At 39.7% G+C, this 16,953-nt stretch overlaps 1 protein-coding gene across 3 annotated transcripts in view; it reads right to left on the bottom strand.

Annotated features, from left to right (window-relative positions):
* The window catches only part of AAGAB (alpha and gamma adaptin binding protein), a gene marked incomplete at its 5' end in the record, with an annotated part of 48,390 nt that overhangs the window by 17,899 nt on the left and 13,538 nt on the right, over positions 1-16,953 (bottom strand). For all 3 annotated transcript variants that reach the window (XR_014313364.1, XM_082737013.1, XM_082737014.1), the window contains 4 exons: positions 8,575-8,658; positions 11,773-11,862; positions 12,164-12,260; positions 12,398-12,588. Coding sequence is in view for 2 of the 3 variants with exons in the window: in XM_082737013.1 (XP_082593139.1) it covers positions 8,575-8,658; positions 11,773-11,862; positions 12,164-12,260; positions 12,398-12,588 (462 nt within the window). The remainder of the gene's footprint in view (positions 1-8,574; positions 8,659-11,772; positions 11,863-12,163; positions 12,261-12,397; positions 12,589-16,953) is intronic.

The following is a 16,953-nucleotide window of genomic DNA, read 5'->3' as shown; positions in this document are numbered from 1 at the left end:
TGCAAGTCTCAGGTTGACACCTGTACTCCAACTGGCTATGAACTGGGAATTTCCACAACCCCTTCCTCAAGTTCAGTAATTTGCTAGAATGGTTCACAGGATTCCAGAACACAGTTTACTAAATTACCAATTTTCAATACAAAAACATAAGTCAGGAACAGCTGGATGAAGAGAGGTATGGGGTAATGCATTATGGTGTGTTATCTTCCCAGAGCCTTGGGGTATTCACCAACCTGGAAGGTTGCTCAGAGTATTTAGGGAGGTTCCATTACACAGGCATAGCTGATTAAAATCACAGGCTCTTGGTGCCTAATTCAACCTCCAGCCCCAGGAGTCAGGGGGCGAGGTTAAAGGTCTAACCCTCTCATCACAAGGCTGGTTCCCTTAAAACCAGCCCTCATCTTCAGGGGCTTTCCAAAGCTCACCTCATTAACATAAACTCAGGTGTGGTTGAAAGGGGCTTGTTATTGAATACCAAAGGATGCTCCCTTCATCTTCATAGCTCTGGAGCTATTTTAGGAGCCAGGACAAAACCCAAATATTAGTTGATACCTTAGGAGTTCTGTGCCGAGAACTAGGGACAAAGATGCACTCCACTCAAGGCCTTTTTAGACATTTTTTTTTCCTAATTATGACACACCTTCCCCACTGAAATAATAACACAGATATACTGACTGTATATATGCTTATATATATATATATATATATGTGCTTTATACATAAAATGAGTAATTCTTTTGCCTCCCCTCCCCAGGAATCAATTTCCACCCCTTTGTGGGCAACAACAATGCCCAATTAAGAATGCATACCTTAGTTTATGTAGTAAGACACTGGTAGAACCAAGAATATAAAACTAGGTTACTCTAAGATAACCCAAAAGTTACGTCTTATATTAGGAAGATTTTCAAATTAGAAAAATTTTCAAATCTCTTTCTAGGATAATAATTTGCCTATAATTTTAGTAGTATAATTTTACCTGTTTTACAATATGAAATTAAGTAACAAAAAACAACGTGGGGCTTGATCCCAGGACCCTGAGATCATGACCTGAGGCGAAGGAAGAGGCTTTAACCCACTGAGCCACCCTGGTGCCCCTACATAAGAGTTTTAATACAAATTGAAGAGAATACTCTCTTGAGATGCTAAATAATTTAAAATAAACTTTCTTTCACTCACAAGTAACATGTAAGTATTTATTACATTAAATAACGAGCTTCATCTATGGTTTGGATTAAGTGCAGGACAATGGAATAGAGGTAGTGTCAACATCATTTCAGACAGCCTTTTAAAAGGGAATTATTTTAAATCCAACATGAGAATATTACAATTGTAAATATCTATGCATCAACATTGGGGCACTTAAATACACAGAGCAAATATTAACAGACATAAAGGGAGAAACGAACAATACTACAATAATGGGGGGACTTTGGCACCCCAGTTACATCAATGGGTAGATTATTGAGACAGAAAATCAATAAAGAAATGGTGTCTCTGAAAGACGCATAGACGCATTAGACCAGATGGATTTAACAGATATGTACAAAGCATCCAAAAATGACAGAATACACATTCTTTTCAAGTACGCATGGAACATTCTCTAGGACAGATCATATGTTAGGCCATAAAACAAGTCTCTATAAATTTAAGATTGAGATCCTATCATGCATCTTTTCTGACCACAATGATATGAAACTGGAAATTAATTACAAGAAAAAAAAAAACACTGGGAAAAAAACACAAACATGGTAGCTAAAAAACATGCTACTGAACAACCAAAGGGTCAATGAAGAAATCAGAGGAAATGAAAAGAAGGCATGGAGACAAATGAAAATGGAAACACAATGGTCCAAAATCTCTGGGATGCAGCGGAAGCATCCCTCCAAGCAAAATTTCCCTTAGAGAAATTTATAGTGATGGGCCTACCTCAAGAAACAATAGAAATCTATTTTCTATTTTCTTGTAATTGGTGCAGCCACTGTGGAAAACAGTATGGAGGTTCCTCAAAAAATTAAAAATAAAAATATTATATGATCCAGTTATTCCATTACTGGGTACTTACCCAAAGGATATAAAAGGTACACGCACCCCTATGTCTACTGCAGCATTATCTACAACAGCCAAGATGGGGAAGCAACCCAAGTGTCCATCAAGAGATGAAGGAATAAAGACGTAGCATGTATACACATAATGGAATACTTCTCGGTCATAAAAAGGAATACGATCTTGTCATTTGTGACGACATGAATGGACCTAGAAGATATTATGCTCAGTGAAACAAGTCAGAAAGAAAAAGACAAATACCATATGATTTCACTTATATGTGGAATCCAAAAAACAAAACAAACCAAACAAAAAGCGAAAACAGACTCATAGGTAGAGAACAAACTGATGGTCGTGGGGGTGTAAGGGTTGGGGAAAATGGGTGAAGAGAAGTGGAAGGTACAGTCTTCTCGTTACAGAATGAATAATCTTGGGGAGTTTCGGCACAGCATAGAGAATACAATCAGTGGTACTATAATAGCGACATGGTGACAGGACCACACCTGTGGTGAGCACAGCATAAAGTATGGACTTGTTGAATCACTGTGTTGTACACCTAAAACTAATAACATTGTGTGTCAAATATATTTCAATAAAAGCATATAAAATTTAAAATAAATAAAAACTCTAAAATTAAATTAAATTAAAAGGATTTATTTTTTGAAAGGATTTATTTTAAATGCAGTAAGCAAAAAAGTCCAAATCTCAGATATGATCACTACTTCCAGTCTGTCTTATTAAAATCCTACTCATGCCAGAACACCTAGGCTGAGAAGGCTCTGTAGGGAATGAACTCATCTGACTCTACCAATAATTTCCTATGTGCAGCCTGGATAAATTACCTAACCACTCTGCGTTCATTTCTCTAACCAGCCAATAATGTAAATTGACACACTATAATGGAAAAACACACAACAATCCTGGTCAGAGGATCTGCCGTCTGGTCCTAACTTAGCTACTGACGAACTGTGTGAGTATGGCCAAGTCACTGACCTTTCCTGACGCCACCCCTTCCCCATCTGTAAAAGGAAGATATCCCACCAGAAGCATGCATGGAGATTCTTTACTTGGCTAAGCCATGTACACTATCATACTAAATAAAACAATGCCCTTTATTAAATTCTACCAAATTCAAGAACTTGAGTCAGTCCAGCCAGTATAAGACTTGATAGGAAAATAGAAAAACAGTGGGAAGAAAAACATGATTACTCTCCAAGATATAAGCCTTAAAAGTTCAGGCAAAGTACCTTCCCCACTTGAATGAGGTACAACAGCCATTCATGAGAACTCATTGCAGCCCCTTTTGGAACATATCCATTTTCTGCTTGGATAACCGCTTAGTGTAATGCACTCCATAAACTACTTCCTTCCATGTTCAATAATGTTTTCATTTTATTTGAAATCAAAGTTATAATGGTCTGGGATTTGGGAAATCCAGTCTGTATCTACCCTATACATATCCTATACTACAGATTCCAGTTAAATCCCTTCTCAGCTTTGGTTTTTCCAAACTTACTACTTTAGACAATCTCCATTCTTCTCATTCCCTTGATTACTTCAGTAGCCCCGAGCTAAGTTTTTTCCCAACCGTTGGAACCTTCTTCATCTCCTAGGAAGACTAGGAAGACGAGGGATCAAAAGGAAAGCTAGTAACAGTGAGAGGCAGGGAAAATATATCATCATCCAAAGAGAAAACTGTCACCATTTATTCTCAGTTCTATGACAAAGTAAAGCAAGTGTCTTCCCCCCAACACTACTAGCATAAAAAGATTCTCTATCTGCTAGTAATTATAAAAACAGTTCTTTGATTTCTCTATGCAATGAATTGCATCTAAGACTATTTCACAAAGTACTGAAGTACTTGTTATTTGAAGCATTTAACTAAAAAGGATGGATGGTCATCCGGCAAGGACGCTATCAAAGCCATTCCTGAACTGGAGAGAAGAGACTAGCTCGAAAGTGTCTAACAGTGTTGAACCCAATGTAGTTGAGAGATTTGTCATCCTATCCGCCAACAGGGAATACAGGCTTACTAAAGTAACTGTCACTGGGAGCCAGGCAAGTACCTTGAAGGGGAGGCTCTAGCATTTGAAATGCACTCCCCTACCCTCAGTGGGTCTCAGCTGAGAAATGATGAATTAAAGTACTCCTAAAATCTCCCCAAATATAAAAGCCTCCTGATATTTTCACAAAGACTATGGCAAGTGTCCAAGAACTTCACTACCACCATCCAACAGACCCCCTCCTCTCCATTTTCCCCTCATTTCTTCATAATTTTAATTACTGGTTCACTGTCATTTTCTCCAATACTGAGGAATTCCTAGCAAGTTCAATAGCCACAGAGATGACCCTTCCAACAATTTAACTCTCAGTTCACTAAATGTCTTTTACCAATGTTGTCCTCTCCCCCACTTCAGCCATGTATTCCCAGTCATGCCCTGAGACTTTATCATTACCAATAGCTACAACACGGTAGGAAAGAGAAAGAGAAAATCAGTGAGGAGAGGGTCAGTGCAAAGTTGCAGTGGAGTTGTAAAATAGTTGGATTGAAGCACTGTAGGGAGGAAGTATGCTGGAAAATTCGGTTTTGTTCAGAGATTGGGACGCATGAAATTGCGATTATGGAGAGGTTATAGCTATTGGTGTCACTAGTGACGGCCCACATTGTTAAATCCAGAGGTCAGTTCACAGTTCTCATCTTACTTGACCTACCAGCAGCATCTGGCGTAGCTGACTGTTCCCTCCATCTGAAGAACACTCTGCTTGATCCTAGGACTCTACTGTCTTGGTTTTCCTACCTTGCTGGTCATTCTTTGTCAGTCTCCTTTGCTGGTTCCTTCTCTTCTCCTGATGTTGGAATGTCCCTGGGCTGAGTCCTTGGTCCACTTTATCTACTACACTTACTCCCTTGGTGATCTCATCCAGGCTCATGGTTTTAAATGCAACGCATTTGCCTCTCTTCTGAAACTCCATACGTCTATCCAACTGGCTACTTGCCATCTCCCCTTGGAACTCTAGTAGCCACCTCAAACTTAACAGGTCCAAAGCGGAATTACTCATAGATTACCTTGCCTCTCAAAGTCTGTTTCATCTGCAGTTTCTTCACTGCGATTGATGGCAACCTATCCTTCAAACTGCTCAGGTCCAGATCCTAGAAACCTTAACTGCTCTCTTTCATATCTCATACCCAAACCATCAAGAAATCATGCAAGCTCCACCTCAAAATATATCCAGAATTTGATCTGTACTTCATTTTCCATTGCTACAACTCTCATCCAGGTCACCACTGTCTCTCTCCTGGAGGGCTGCAATGGCCTCCTAAGAGGTCTTCTTGGCTCCTCCTCACCTCTATCACCTATTCTCCACCCAGCAGCCAGAGGGGTCCTTTTAGACCTAAAGTCATATCATGTCACTCTTCTACTCAATGACCCGCCACAGCTCCCAGCTGACTTTAAGTAAATGTGAAAGTTACTCTGATGCCCTACAAAGCCTTAAATAATCTGGTCCTCTGCTTTATCTGACCTTCTCCCCTCAGCCACTGTGCATTCCTAAATGTGCTTCAAACACATCAGAGGTCAGTTTGCAGTTTCATTTGTAGGGCACGCTTTTCCCTTAAGGCCTTTGAGGTAGCTATTCCCAACGCCTGCTCTGCTCTTCTCCCAGACATCCACATGGCAAAGTACCTCATCTCCTTCCTCACATCTCAAGCTCTCAAGGAGACCAACCCTGACCACCCGATTTAATACTGTAGTCTATCTGGCAATCTCGACATCCCAACCCTGCTTTATTATTTTTTTTTCCTGTATCACTTAATATCTTCTTAACACACTGTGTAATTTATTAATTGTGTTGTCTGTTGACTACTGCCTCCCACCAGAATGAAAACCACAAGGGCAGAAATTTTTGTTCATTTTCTTCACTGATGTATTCCAAGCATGCAGAACAATGTCTGGTACATAAATACTCAATAAATATATATTTTTTAATGCATGAATGAACACTTGAAACTGGATTTAAATTGTGGACCAGAGAGAGAGTGGAGGTTGACAGAAAAAACCCCAAATGGCCTAAGTACACCTAGGGTCTCAATTATGCTTCGAGACAATTAGCTACTTTAAAAAGGCTGTATTATTTCTTTCAGATCTGCAGGTGGATTTCGTAATTCAAACACTGGTAACTTTGCCGTAATACTAGCTCCTACGAGAAAAAGGCACTGAGGACAGATAAAAGGCATGGCCCACATTTTTTGTCTTTGCCACTTGGTGACTCTACACTGGGCAGTCCTGTCTTTAGCCAACTTCGTAAGTGAGATGGGTGACTTGCAAACACCCCACAATTTAGGAATCGGAGAGAGCAAGTCCATCAGGGCTAATGCCACTTTTGGAATGCCTGATTACTCCCATGGATTAGGCATAGACTCTTAGAAGTTAGAACTAGATGACGATCATTTATGTCCGTAGTTTCAGCCACGCTGCTGATCTGAATTCCTAAGACACTTACAATAAACTACAGTTGCGGCACCCCCCCTCCACCCACCTTTCTGAGAGAAACACTCCGGGTGAGGCACAGGTAAAGGTGTTCCAGGTGACTGGAATGGGTAGCCACAGAGGGGAGCAAAGGATTACGCTCAACTCCATTTTCCAGATTACAAATGAATCCCAGGCAAAATGAGATCCAAGGTCACAGAGCTCAGTGACAGTGTTAGGACTAGAAACTGTCTCTTGATTCTTTAGAGAAACAGCAGTAAAGGAAAAATTCCACTACAACATAATAAAGTGTAAGGCCACATAAGCTTCTCTGAAAATAGTTCTCATAAATTTAACAAGCACCACTGAATATAATTTTATTCCAAATTGATTCAGTTTATGTACCATACCTTAAACATATTTTTATAGAGAAGATCATATACAGCAATGCCGATGATAAATGCTCAACAAGGATTTGCTCAATGAAGGAATGAGAAGGACAAAGCCTCATTCTTGGTCACAGGGAGATGACAAGATAGGCTAAAATCTAAATCTAGCAGGGCATTATTTTAATTGCTACTGTAAAAGAATAACATCTATCTTTGCAACTCAATGTGACAGACACATCAGATTCCCCCTAGAAAGAGTAAAGTGGGGGAGAAGAAGGATAGAAGGGGAGAAAAGGGGAAGGAGTAGCTTACTATACCAGAAGGAGATTCTCCAGAATGACATGGGTCAGTTCAGATCTCAGGCAAGCAAAAGGGCCCCAATCTCACTTAACACTCAAGTGCCAACCAAAAACTGAGATGAAGTATTCTACTTGTATAAAGCTGATTTTTCACTTGACTCTTATCTCAGGGGACATTGGGTAAGCTCAGTGTAAATAGGCGTTTTCTCATTCCTTTCTGTAGTGTTTCACCTACCATGGTGTACTTGTTGAGACAACCAAGTGCTACAAGACAGAAAAATACCACACAATCAGCAATTCCTAAAGGACTACGTTATGGGTTGAACTGTACACTCCAGTGAATTCACAGGTAGAAGTTTTAACTCCCAATACCTCAGCATGTTACCTTAATGTTACCTCATTTGCGTGTATAATTAGTTAAGATGAAATCACACTGAAGTAGAGTAGGCCCTTAATTCAGTATGACTACTGTCCTTATTTTATTTTTAAGATTTGATGCTTTTGCCAGAGAGAGAGAGTACAAGCAGGGGGAATGGCAGGCAGAGTAGGCAGAGGGAAAAGCAGGTTCCCCACTGAGCAAGGAGCCAGATGTAGGACCTAATTGCAGGACCTGAGCCTAAGGCAGCCGCTTAACCAACTGAGCCACCCAGGTGTCCCAGTATGACTAGTATCCTCACACAAAAAAGAAATGTGAACACAGATAGGCACATGGGGAGAAGGCTGTGCGAGGACGGGAGGTATGCATGCTATCACAAGCCAAAGAACTGGCAGAAGCCAGAAGCAAGAACAGAACAGATCCCTCCTGGGCACCTTCAGAGGGAGCATGGCCCTGCAGACACCTTGGCTTCTAGAGCTCGGAGATAGTAACCACCTGCCGTTCTACGCTCCCAGCGTGCTGTACTTCTCTATGGCAGCCTCATTAAACTGATACCAACAATCAGGGGCCAACGTGCACCAACCAGCCCACGCCCTTCTCGCTGAATCTCAGCTCTGGCTTCCCGCCCCATGACCACTTGCCACCATATCAGCCCAGACCCCATGACTTCACTCTCAGGCTGCTGCCTGGTGTCCTGACTTCAGGTCTACCTCCACCTGCTTCAACTGCCAAACTCACATGCACGCCACCATGACATTAACCTCTGAAAGATGCCAACTTCTTTGCATCACTCTAAGGGTAAAATAGTGCTAGTGACTCACCAATTCCTATCAGGAAAAGTCCAGATGCCCCTTTGGGTCTTTCTTCAGCTGGGAACTTAAAATTGAACAAATCTATATATTTTACATGAGCCAAATGGTTCCACATATACACAAATAATTTAAAACCTACAAGGAACAGGAGAAAAAAAACCCTCAGGTTTTTAGTCCTAAGTTACTTACCATTCTTCATCACCACATTGGACCACACGTTCGCATTCAAGGCTTGAACGATTCGCTTTACTCCTGTAGATTCTGGGAAGTCATCTAATCAGGAGGAGAAACAGATATATTTATACACATATTTATACACATACACACACACACGTGTGTGTCTGTCCCCCAAACCATACTTTTAAATAACTGTGGCTTAGTTATCTAGTTTAGTTGGTACTTAACATTGTAACTTACCTAGTAAAGGAAAAAATACAGAGCTTAGAGATCTTGATAAGAATATCCTAGAAACTAAAACAATGACACAAATGCACTTTATAAAAGGTTTCTATGATAAAGTCATCTCTATCACCTCACCAATGGAATCTACTCATATTTTCTTGAAATGTGAGTTCCTGTTAATTATACAATCCTGGCAAAGCTTTGGAAACACCAATTTTGGCTATTTAAGGAGAACGAGTTTCCTGATGACAGGGATGGTCCTCTTGGTATGCCACAAAATGCTGTAAATGCCCCTACCTTCTCCTGGGAATCACAGAGTAACAACTAATATTTATAGTAGATATTCAGAGAACAATTTCCTGATTGGAGAAAGAGAGTTTAAGAGAAGTAAAATGACTACAACCATAAGTGTAGGAGACAGGCAAAGCTCATTAAAAATAAAAACGGACAATTTAATTTAGCTGGGTTAGTATTGGTACTATTTTGCTTCTGGAATTTAGCTGATACTACTCAAAATAACAGGGCAGTAATCCCAGTTAGCATATAACAAGGTAATATTCTCAGCTTGCAGATATGTGTACGATGGAAATGAGTGTTATAAGACTGGATACGGTAAACGACGGCAGAAGTAGTTTCCATGTGCCTGAAGGAGAAAGTCTCCTAAGAGCCTATGCAGCACAATCCACATAGAACCTGTGTCTAGTGGCCTGGCCGGGCATGGAATTAGAAGTCAGAAAATCCGATCTGGAATTCAGGCTCTTTTCTTTCTTTTTCTTTTCTTTTTTTTTTTTTTTTTTTTTTAATATTTTATTTATCTGACAGAGAGAGAGCATGAATAAGCAGGGAGAGGGCTCCATAATTTGTTAGCTATTTGATCAAGGGCAAATCATGTACGCTGTTCTCGAAGAAAAGTGGGGCTGAAGCCACTCTGCACACACCTCTTCCAGAGGAAAGAGGTGCTGGAAGTGACGATTCACCCCTGTAAACCCCCCTCTAGGTGGGGCTCACCACCCAACACGATGCCTGAAGGACAGCAGGCGCTCCATAAGGACTGAGGGCTGGAGGAGTCATCCAAAGAAGAGCGACCTACCAACCTAACAGAAACAATGGCAAGGACTAAACTGAAAATAAAAAGTGAGCTTTCTCACCTCGATGTTTAAAGAAAGAAATAAAAGGCATGTTTACCTGAACTATGAGTGATTCAGTTCTTAAAAGGATAACTAACACTTCAGATGACAGAACCAGAAACCAAAAATATGGTCTGAACTAAAGAGCTAGAACCAGTAAGATGAAATCTATTCTAGACAAGCAGGAAGTCTCATACTGGTGTTAGGATACACACATACAAAGCTTATGGTTTATTTTTAAAAATTCTAGGGAGGATTTCATTACTTCATCTAAAGATCTGTCAAAATCTATTTCAATATTAAGCAATATTAATGCAAGAACACTGTTCAGTCAAGGAGCAAGGAGATGTATGGTGGTATAAGGGAGAAGAAATTACAAAATAAAAACAGATTTAAAGATTGTTTTTTAAATTTTTATTTATTTGACAGAGATCACAAGTAGGCAGAGAGGCAGGCAGAGAGAGAGAGAGGAAGCAGGCTCCCCGTGGAGCAGAGAGCCCAATGTAGGGCTCAATCCCAGGACGCTGGGATCATGACCTGAGCCAAAGGCAGAGGCTTAACCCACTGAGCCACCCAGGCGCCCCTAAAACAGATTTTAAATAAATGACTCAAATGTCGACTCTGAAGGACAACAGGATGAAGAAAAATTCTAGTGTCAGAAATAAGCAATTATGTACATGCTCACATACACAAAACAAGGCCTAAGTTTAGGGGACCTGTGAGACACGGGAAGAGAAATTGTACTTGTTAATTTTCAATTATTATTAAAAATGTAGAGGGAGAAAAATCAACCTTTTTATCCTATTCTTCTCTGGAAGGGCTTTATTCCCAAAGGTAAAATTCTGGAAAAATTCTAAATAAGGCAGAATATAAAAAGAGATTTCTTAATTCCCTTTAAAATAGGTTTCGTAGAATGATTACTCATTTCCTGTCTATGTATTTTAATTCATATTGGCTGTCTCTTAGAATGTCTTTTGCAACAACTGGCATCTTAACGCCACATCCCTACTGGTCCCCTCACTACAAGCCCTGTGCCTTTCCCATTTCTTCCCCATGGAGCAAGTGACATGTGAAAGTTCATGATGCCACGACAGTCTTGGAATTTCTAAATAGAAATAATCTCTCGCATCTCTGAAATACCACAGGACCCATATATTTTTAAATACTTATGACATTCCATTGGGCAATTCAATTGTTCATGTATGTGTTTATCTCCTGTACTTTGACTATAAGGTTTTGGTGGCCCAAAACCTGTCTTCTCTTGGTTGATCCTGGCACAGGTAGATGCTGAAGGAGAGAAGGTGAGAAGAGTAGTGGAGGAAGGGAAGAGAGAGGGGGAAGAAACTAAGGTCCAAAGCATCACAGAAGGCAGTTAAGTGGAGAGCTACCCTGGGGTTGGCGCTGGGGGCATTCTGAGTCTGTTTTTAGTCTCATATGTCTAAAGGACATAAAAACAGGGCCGACATGCCCCCTACGGTTCCTGGGAATTCAGCCTTAGGATGTGAGAAATTCAAAATAAGGAACATAAATTTTAACTATTTAGTGCATGGGTCAACCCTCTTTTTTTGGCAGCGGACAAAGGGTAAGAGAGACTGAGGAAATGACTAAGATTTAAGATAGAAATCCTCTACATTTATCTATAAGAAAAACAATATTTGAAAAATCCTAACAATGTGGTAAAGCCCAAAATATGGATTATTTGGTTAATAGTAAGACCACACCAGTGGGTTGTGCACAAATCTCTTTAAACAGCTGAGGAAAAAATGTTTTTTGAATTTCACTATGGCTCTTCTTCCCTGCATTAAAATATTCCCTCACATCTCCAAAGCCATGTTTCTCCTGACACATAAATACTTACCATCCTCCTCGGGCAACTCTTCTGGACTAAGTTCTACCAATTCAAAGCCGTGCTTGATACACCATTCTTGAGCTTTTTGTCGGTTTACACCTAATGTGCAAAAGAAGCTTCATTAGTAAAATTTTTTAAAACAGCGTATCACTGCAATGCTTCCATTAATCTCAGTGTTACCCTCAGTGTTATCGTAAAGGCATCCAAAATAAAGTGCCCGTTCTTAAAAAAATAAAATGTAAATATTGCAAGATTCCAAAGAGAAATAGCTAAAAATACTTTGTAAAGTAATATAATCACAGGAGATGTACTGTTCTAAGTTAAGAAAACAAAAGTATATTCTGTTTACCAAGGGACAGCAATTATATGAACCAACCATGGTCCCATTGGCATGCCTTACCATTTTCACACACTCTGTCACAAACCAGGATCATGACTTCAGGTAACCATGCTTCTGCCAGTGGAAGCCATGAGGAGACACTATCAAGACCAGACTTCTAGAGGGAGGAAAAACAAACATACAAATAACCAGAAGAAGAGACAGTAAGAGAACTCATGGAAAAGGAGGGGGGGTGCGGATAAAGAAAGCACCAAATAATTTCTCACTCGAGGTCCCTGGCAAACCAAATCTTACTTGTGTGCTGTCAAAGTACACCACAAATGCTTGGACAGATTCCGCGATCTCTGCAGTGATAAGAAATTTGTTCGGCACCACGCACAGATTGATATCTGCTGAGTAGTATTTATTATCAATGGTCCAGGGATAAAACCTCACAGCATCATCGGCAGCTGCTTCCACAACAAGATCTTCTGTTCCAAGGATATCTAAACAAAGGACACAACGTTACCATGGGAAGTGCAACACCAATACACACTGATCAAGTCTCTCAAAAAGATCCAGATTGGGGTGCCTGGGTGGCTCAGCCGGTTGGGTGTCTGACTCTCGGTTTCAGCCCAGGTCATGATCTCATGGGTCGTGGGGTCAAATCCCACAACAGGCTCCACACTCAGCAAGAAGTCTGCTTGAAGGTTCTTTCCCTTTGCCTTCACTTGCTCGCTCTCCCTCACTCTCTCAAATGAATGGGTAAATCTTGAAAAACAAAAACCTAAAAAAGGTAGCAGATTAACGTGGTACCTTTGCCTACTCCTCTTTGTGTACGGATTTCAAAAGCCCTCCCATTTATCAGGGCATTTTCTTCTCTAGCATTTGATTATAAAAGTAATGGTGACATAATTTAACTTGTTGGCTTTTATTCTCTAAGAGCACAAAAACGATTGTGACTAGGTTAGACAGAAGACAAAATAATCATGTAACCATACACCCAGAAAAGAGCAAGTAGAAGAGGAAGAATAACAGCTTACATTTATTTTACAGCTTACGGACTTCATGTGAGATGGAAGGTTACAAGAATCTTCAAGAATCTATAACTATCTGTGCTTATTGCAAGTTACAAGGAAGGTAGCAGTAAGGCTAAGCCATTAATAAAATAAAAGCTAAACATCTTCCTTGGGCCAAATGCATACACGTCAATTCAACTAATGATATAAAAGAAAGGATATTGATAAAAGACCCCAATTCCATTTACTAAAGTCAGCCTTGTTTCAGATTCTTTGAAAGCCAACTCCAGTTGATAAAGATACTTTTGGCATAATTTAAATACATAATAGACAAGCACATTTAATTATTTAGAATATACCTAAATCTTTCAGAAAGCCCTGTGCAACATGGCTAGAACTAACGAAATTCTTGTAGTAAAAGCTAAGTCAATGAAGAACAAATAGAGATGAGGTCCCGGAGCCACCGAAGCAGTCTGCTTCCATAATGCCATAAAAAAATCACAAGAGGAAAACATTAGAAATTGTTCTAACCTAAACCCCCATCTCTCACATCCATACCCACAGCCTCTGTGTTACACAGAGGTGGAAAGTAAGCTTAGAGAAGTAAAATAACATGCCAATGAAACTGGATTATTATAAGAATATAATGTGGCAAAATGGCCACTCACTCCTTTTCGATGCAAATGAAGATGAACATAGGAAATATCCCTCAAACTCACAATTAGCAGGACACAGAAAACTAGGAGCTAAACTTTCAATTCCAGAGCTAAGATTACATATGTGGACCACTGCCATAGTTTTTGCTCAACAAAAAGATAGAGGAAAATTGTTTAGTCCAAAAGACTGCTGGGAATAATGTATAATAACATATAAAATGTGTATGTGACATATGCATGCTTTTCATTGGTAAACTTTTGTCATGTGGTTACTAGGAGGAACAAGTCTGAAAACAAAACCCCCTTTTTTAATTAAAATAGAAAACTAAATTTAAAATAGATGTAAGACTGCATTTGACATATGGTGCATTGTGAAACTAACTTTCTAAAATTTTTCACCACAACCAGAATTGTTACTTTTTAAAATTATCATGAGGTCTGTGCCAATATTTGAAAATCTGAATTTATCTTGTCTCTTTAAGAAATCAGCAGTTGTTGCTGCTTAATTTCTACCTGAAGTAATCTTTTACTAATTATCAATCAATAGCAACCTGCTGCAATGTCCTTCATGGAGCCTTATGACCAGTTCAGATAGGAAACAAGCAGGAGGAACAGATAAAGTATGACAATCAAAGATTGTTTTCATGTAAATGTCTCACAGGAAAAAAAAAAAAAAAACCCAACAACCCTCCTAGATCAAAGTCTATGCCGCATTCAAACTAATCTTCCAAACTTCAAGCAGGTGGCATAGCAATATGCCGATAAAAGCACATATGGAAGAAGGCAAACTAAACCAAGGGAAGTAACAAAAAAATGTATAAGCTGATTTTTTTTAAGGGAGGAGGAGCCACCATATGGAATCAGTTTTCTTCATTCCTGGGTAATTTTTTAAAACAACGAATTAACTTTTTTTTTTTTTTAAGTGGGCAAACACAAAGGGTAAAATTTGTTAAGGGGCAAGGTACAAGGAGTGTGGGATGAGGATTCCTACCATCGTCACAATCGGTTCATGATATTTCCTAAACTGGTGGTATCATCAAAAATTGGAAGAAAATTTCAGTTATGCTTTTTTGAAATCACTGTCTTCAACTAACATGAAAAAATAAAGTCAATGAAGTGGTCATCTACTTACTAGCTGCAATTTAGGATATCTGGGTCCATTAAGGGTGGTTCATTTTATTAATCAGTGCATAAACTACAAGACAACAAACCGAAGTGTGTTATTCAGAGCCCTTAAAATTTCAATTTTATACTGTCTGATTTTCAAATGAGGAAGATATTTACTGAACACACAGAAAGAAACAATTTCTCTTTTCTCTAAACCTAGATGAGAACAGAACTGTAAGTTGGGAAAACAAACTTCACCTTTTGGTGTTTTCATAGCTGTGTGTGTGTGTGTGTGTGTGTGTGTGTGTGTGTTTTCATACTCCTTGTGCTGCCTAGAATAACTTGATAGCTCAATTTACTTATCAGATTCTTTTATTTTTAACATTTTATGTCTAATCAGATACTTTCGGCGAGGCTGCATATGGACTTTATTATCACATCTGTGCCATCTCACAACTAGAGAAGAGTGAGCGGTCTCATTCTTCTTGTCATCAATATCATAATGTAGAGTTTAATTTAAAAAATGTAAATGTCTACATTAAATATAGCTTTTCTCACTCATCTTTTTTATTTGGTTTCAAACGTCTAACACGTTTATTCTTTTCCAGATTAAAACAAAAATTGCTCAAATGCTCATGCACATGACTAAGAGTTTCTGGAGATCAGCCAGTATCATTTACTCATTTCACAGATGGGAAAACTGAGGGCCAAAAAAAAAAAAAAAAAAAAGAAGCCACTTGCCTAAAGGAGAAGGACGTAAAATGAAATTCAGGTCACCAGTTTTATTTCTTCCTACTACACTACTGCATGTGATGTTTAGAATCTAAGCTAGATCACATTCAAGCGTCCAGTGGTCACAAGCCAAAACTAACCTATGGGCCTACAGTATCCCCTGCTCTTTTAGAAAAACTAAAAATAACAGCCAGAAGTAGGGCACCAGAATATATGAGCCCGAAACACAAGTAACTCATTCAAAAATTCTGCCTGCGTTTGGGGTATTTATGTGTCCGAAGTTGAGTCACAGTGATTGTGTGGGGGTTTTCTGCCAGACTTCCTAGAAAGCCCTACAGTGTTCTTTCCCCCTTCTTTGCCCTTCCCTAAGCTGACTTTTGATGCAATCAAAATGATGCACAAATAAAATCAAGAGCAGCTTCTCCCTCCTCCTTGCGGGTGTTGGCCTGTCTCATTCACACTTTTGGCAGCCACCTGGTGGGGCTGTAATACATCATTTTTGAAGAGACAAATACTAGATGATTAATTGCCAGTCTGTTACCACAGACTTGGTCTCACAGCTTAAAATAGTTAATCTGTAGTGTTTTCAGATGAGAAGTTAAATGTCAACCCAGTTCCAGTAGCAAGTATAAACCTTTCCCGGGTTCTAAGTGCAAGTATAAATCTTTTTCCCTGTTTGAGAAACTGTTAGACAGCCGGCAATAATCCAGCAATTCCTATTTACTTCTCAGTTCTTCCATGAGCTTATTTCCCTGATAGTCCCACATGGCAAGTGAATGACAAGAACGATTCAAGAGAGCTGAGAGAGCTGCACACCAGGGAAGCATGTCAGCTCAGCAACCCAACCACTCCTCTGTCCTCAGGCCCCCTCTGTGCTTCCTCTGTCATTATGCTGCTACCCTCAAAGAGGGTAAAACCGGAAAGCAATCACAGAGGAGGAGGCAGCTAGCTTTCTTTAGTTCAGAGTCAATAAGAGGCGATATTCTCTGTATCATTAATTAGGAAAGCAAACCTAAGTTCCAAGGTGAATTCCCAGAACCCAAAAAAATATCCATTTTCAGTCTCTCTCTCTCTCTCTCTCTCTCTCTCACACACACACACACACACACACACACACACACACACTACCCTTACCTTACCCCCTCACCTATTCACTCTAGAGCAAAAAAGGCAAAAAAAAAAAAAAAAAAAGTCCCTTCTATTGTGTTGTGCATGTGTAGGCTTCACGGCCCAAGCCGGGGCTTGAACTCACAACTCAGATCAACATCTGATCTCACAACAAAGATCAGACAACAAAGATCTCACAACAAAGAGACGACCACTTCACCACTTTACCAACGGAGGCGGCCAGGTGCTT

The sequence above is a fragment of the Mustela nivalis genome, assembly GCF_964662115.1.
Source record: "Mustela nivalis genome assembly, chromosome: 6".
Lineage (NCBI taxonomy): Eukaryota > Metazoa > Chordata > Mammalia > Carnivora > Mustelidae > Mustela > Mustela nivalis.
Note: the sequence above shows the minus strand (reverse complement) of the source record. Positions and strands in the feature narration are given on the sequence as shown.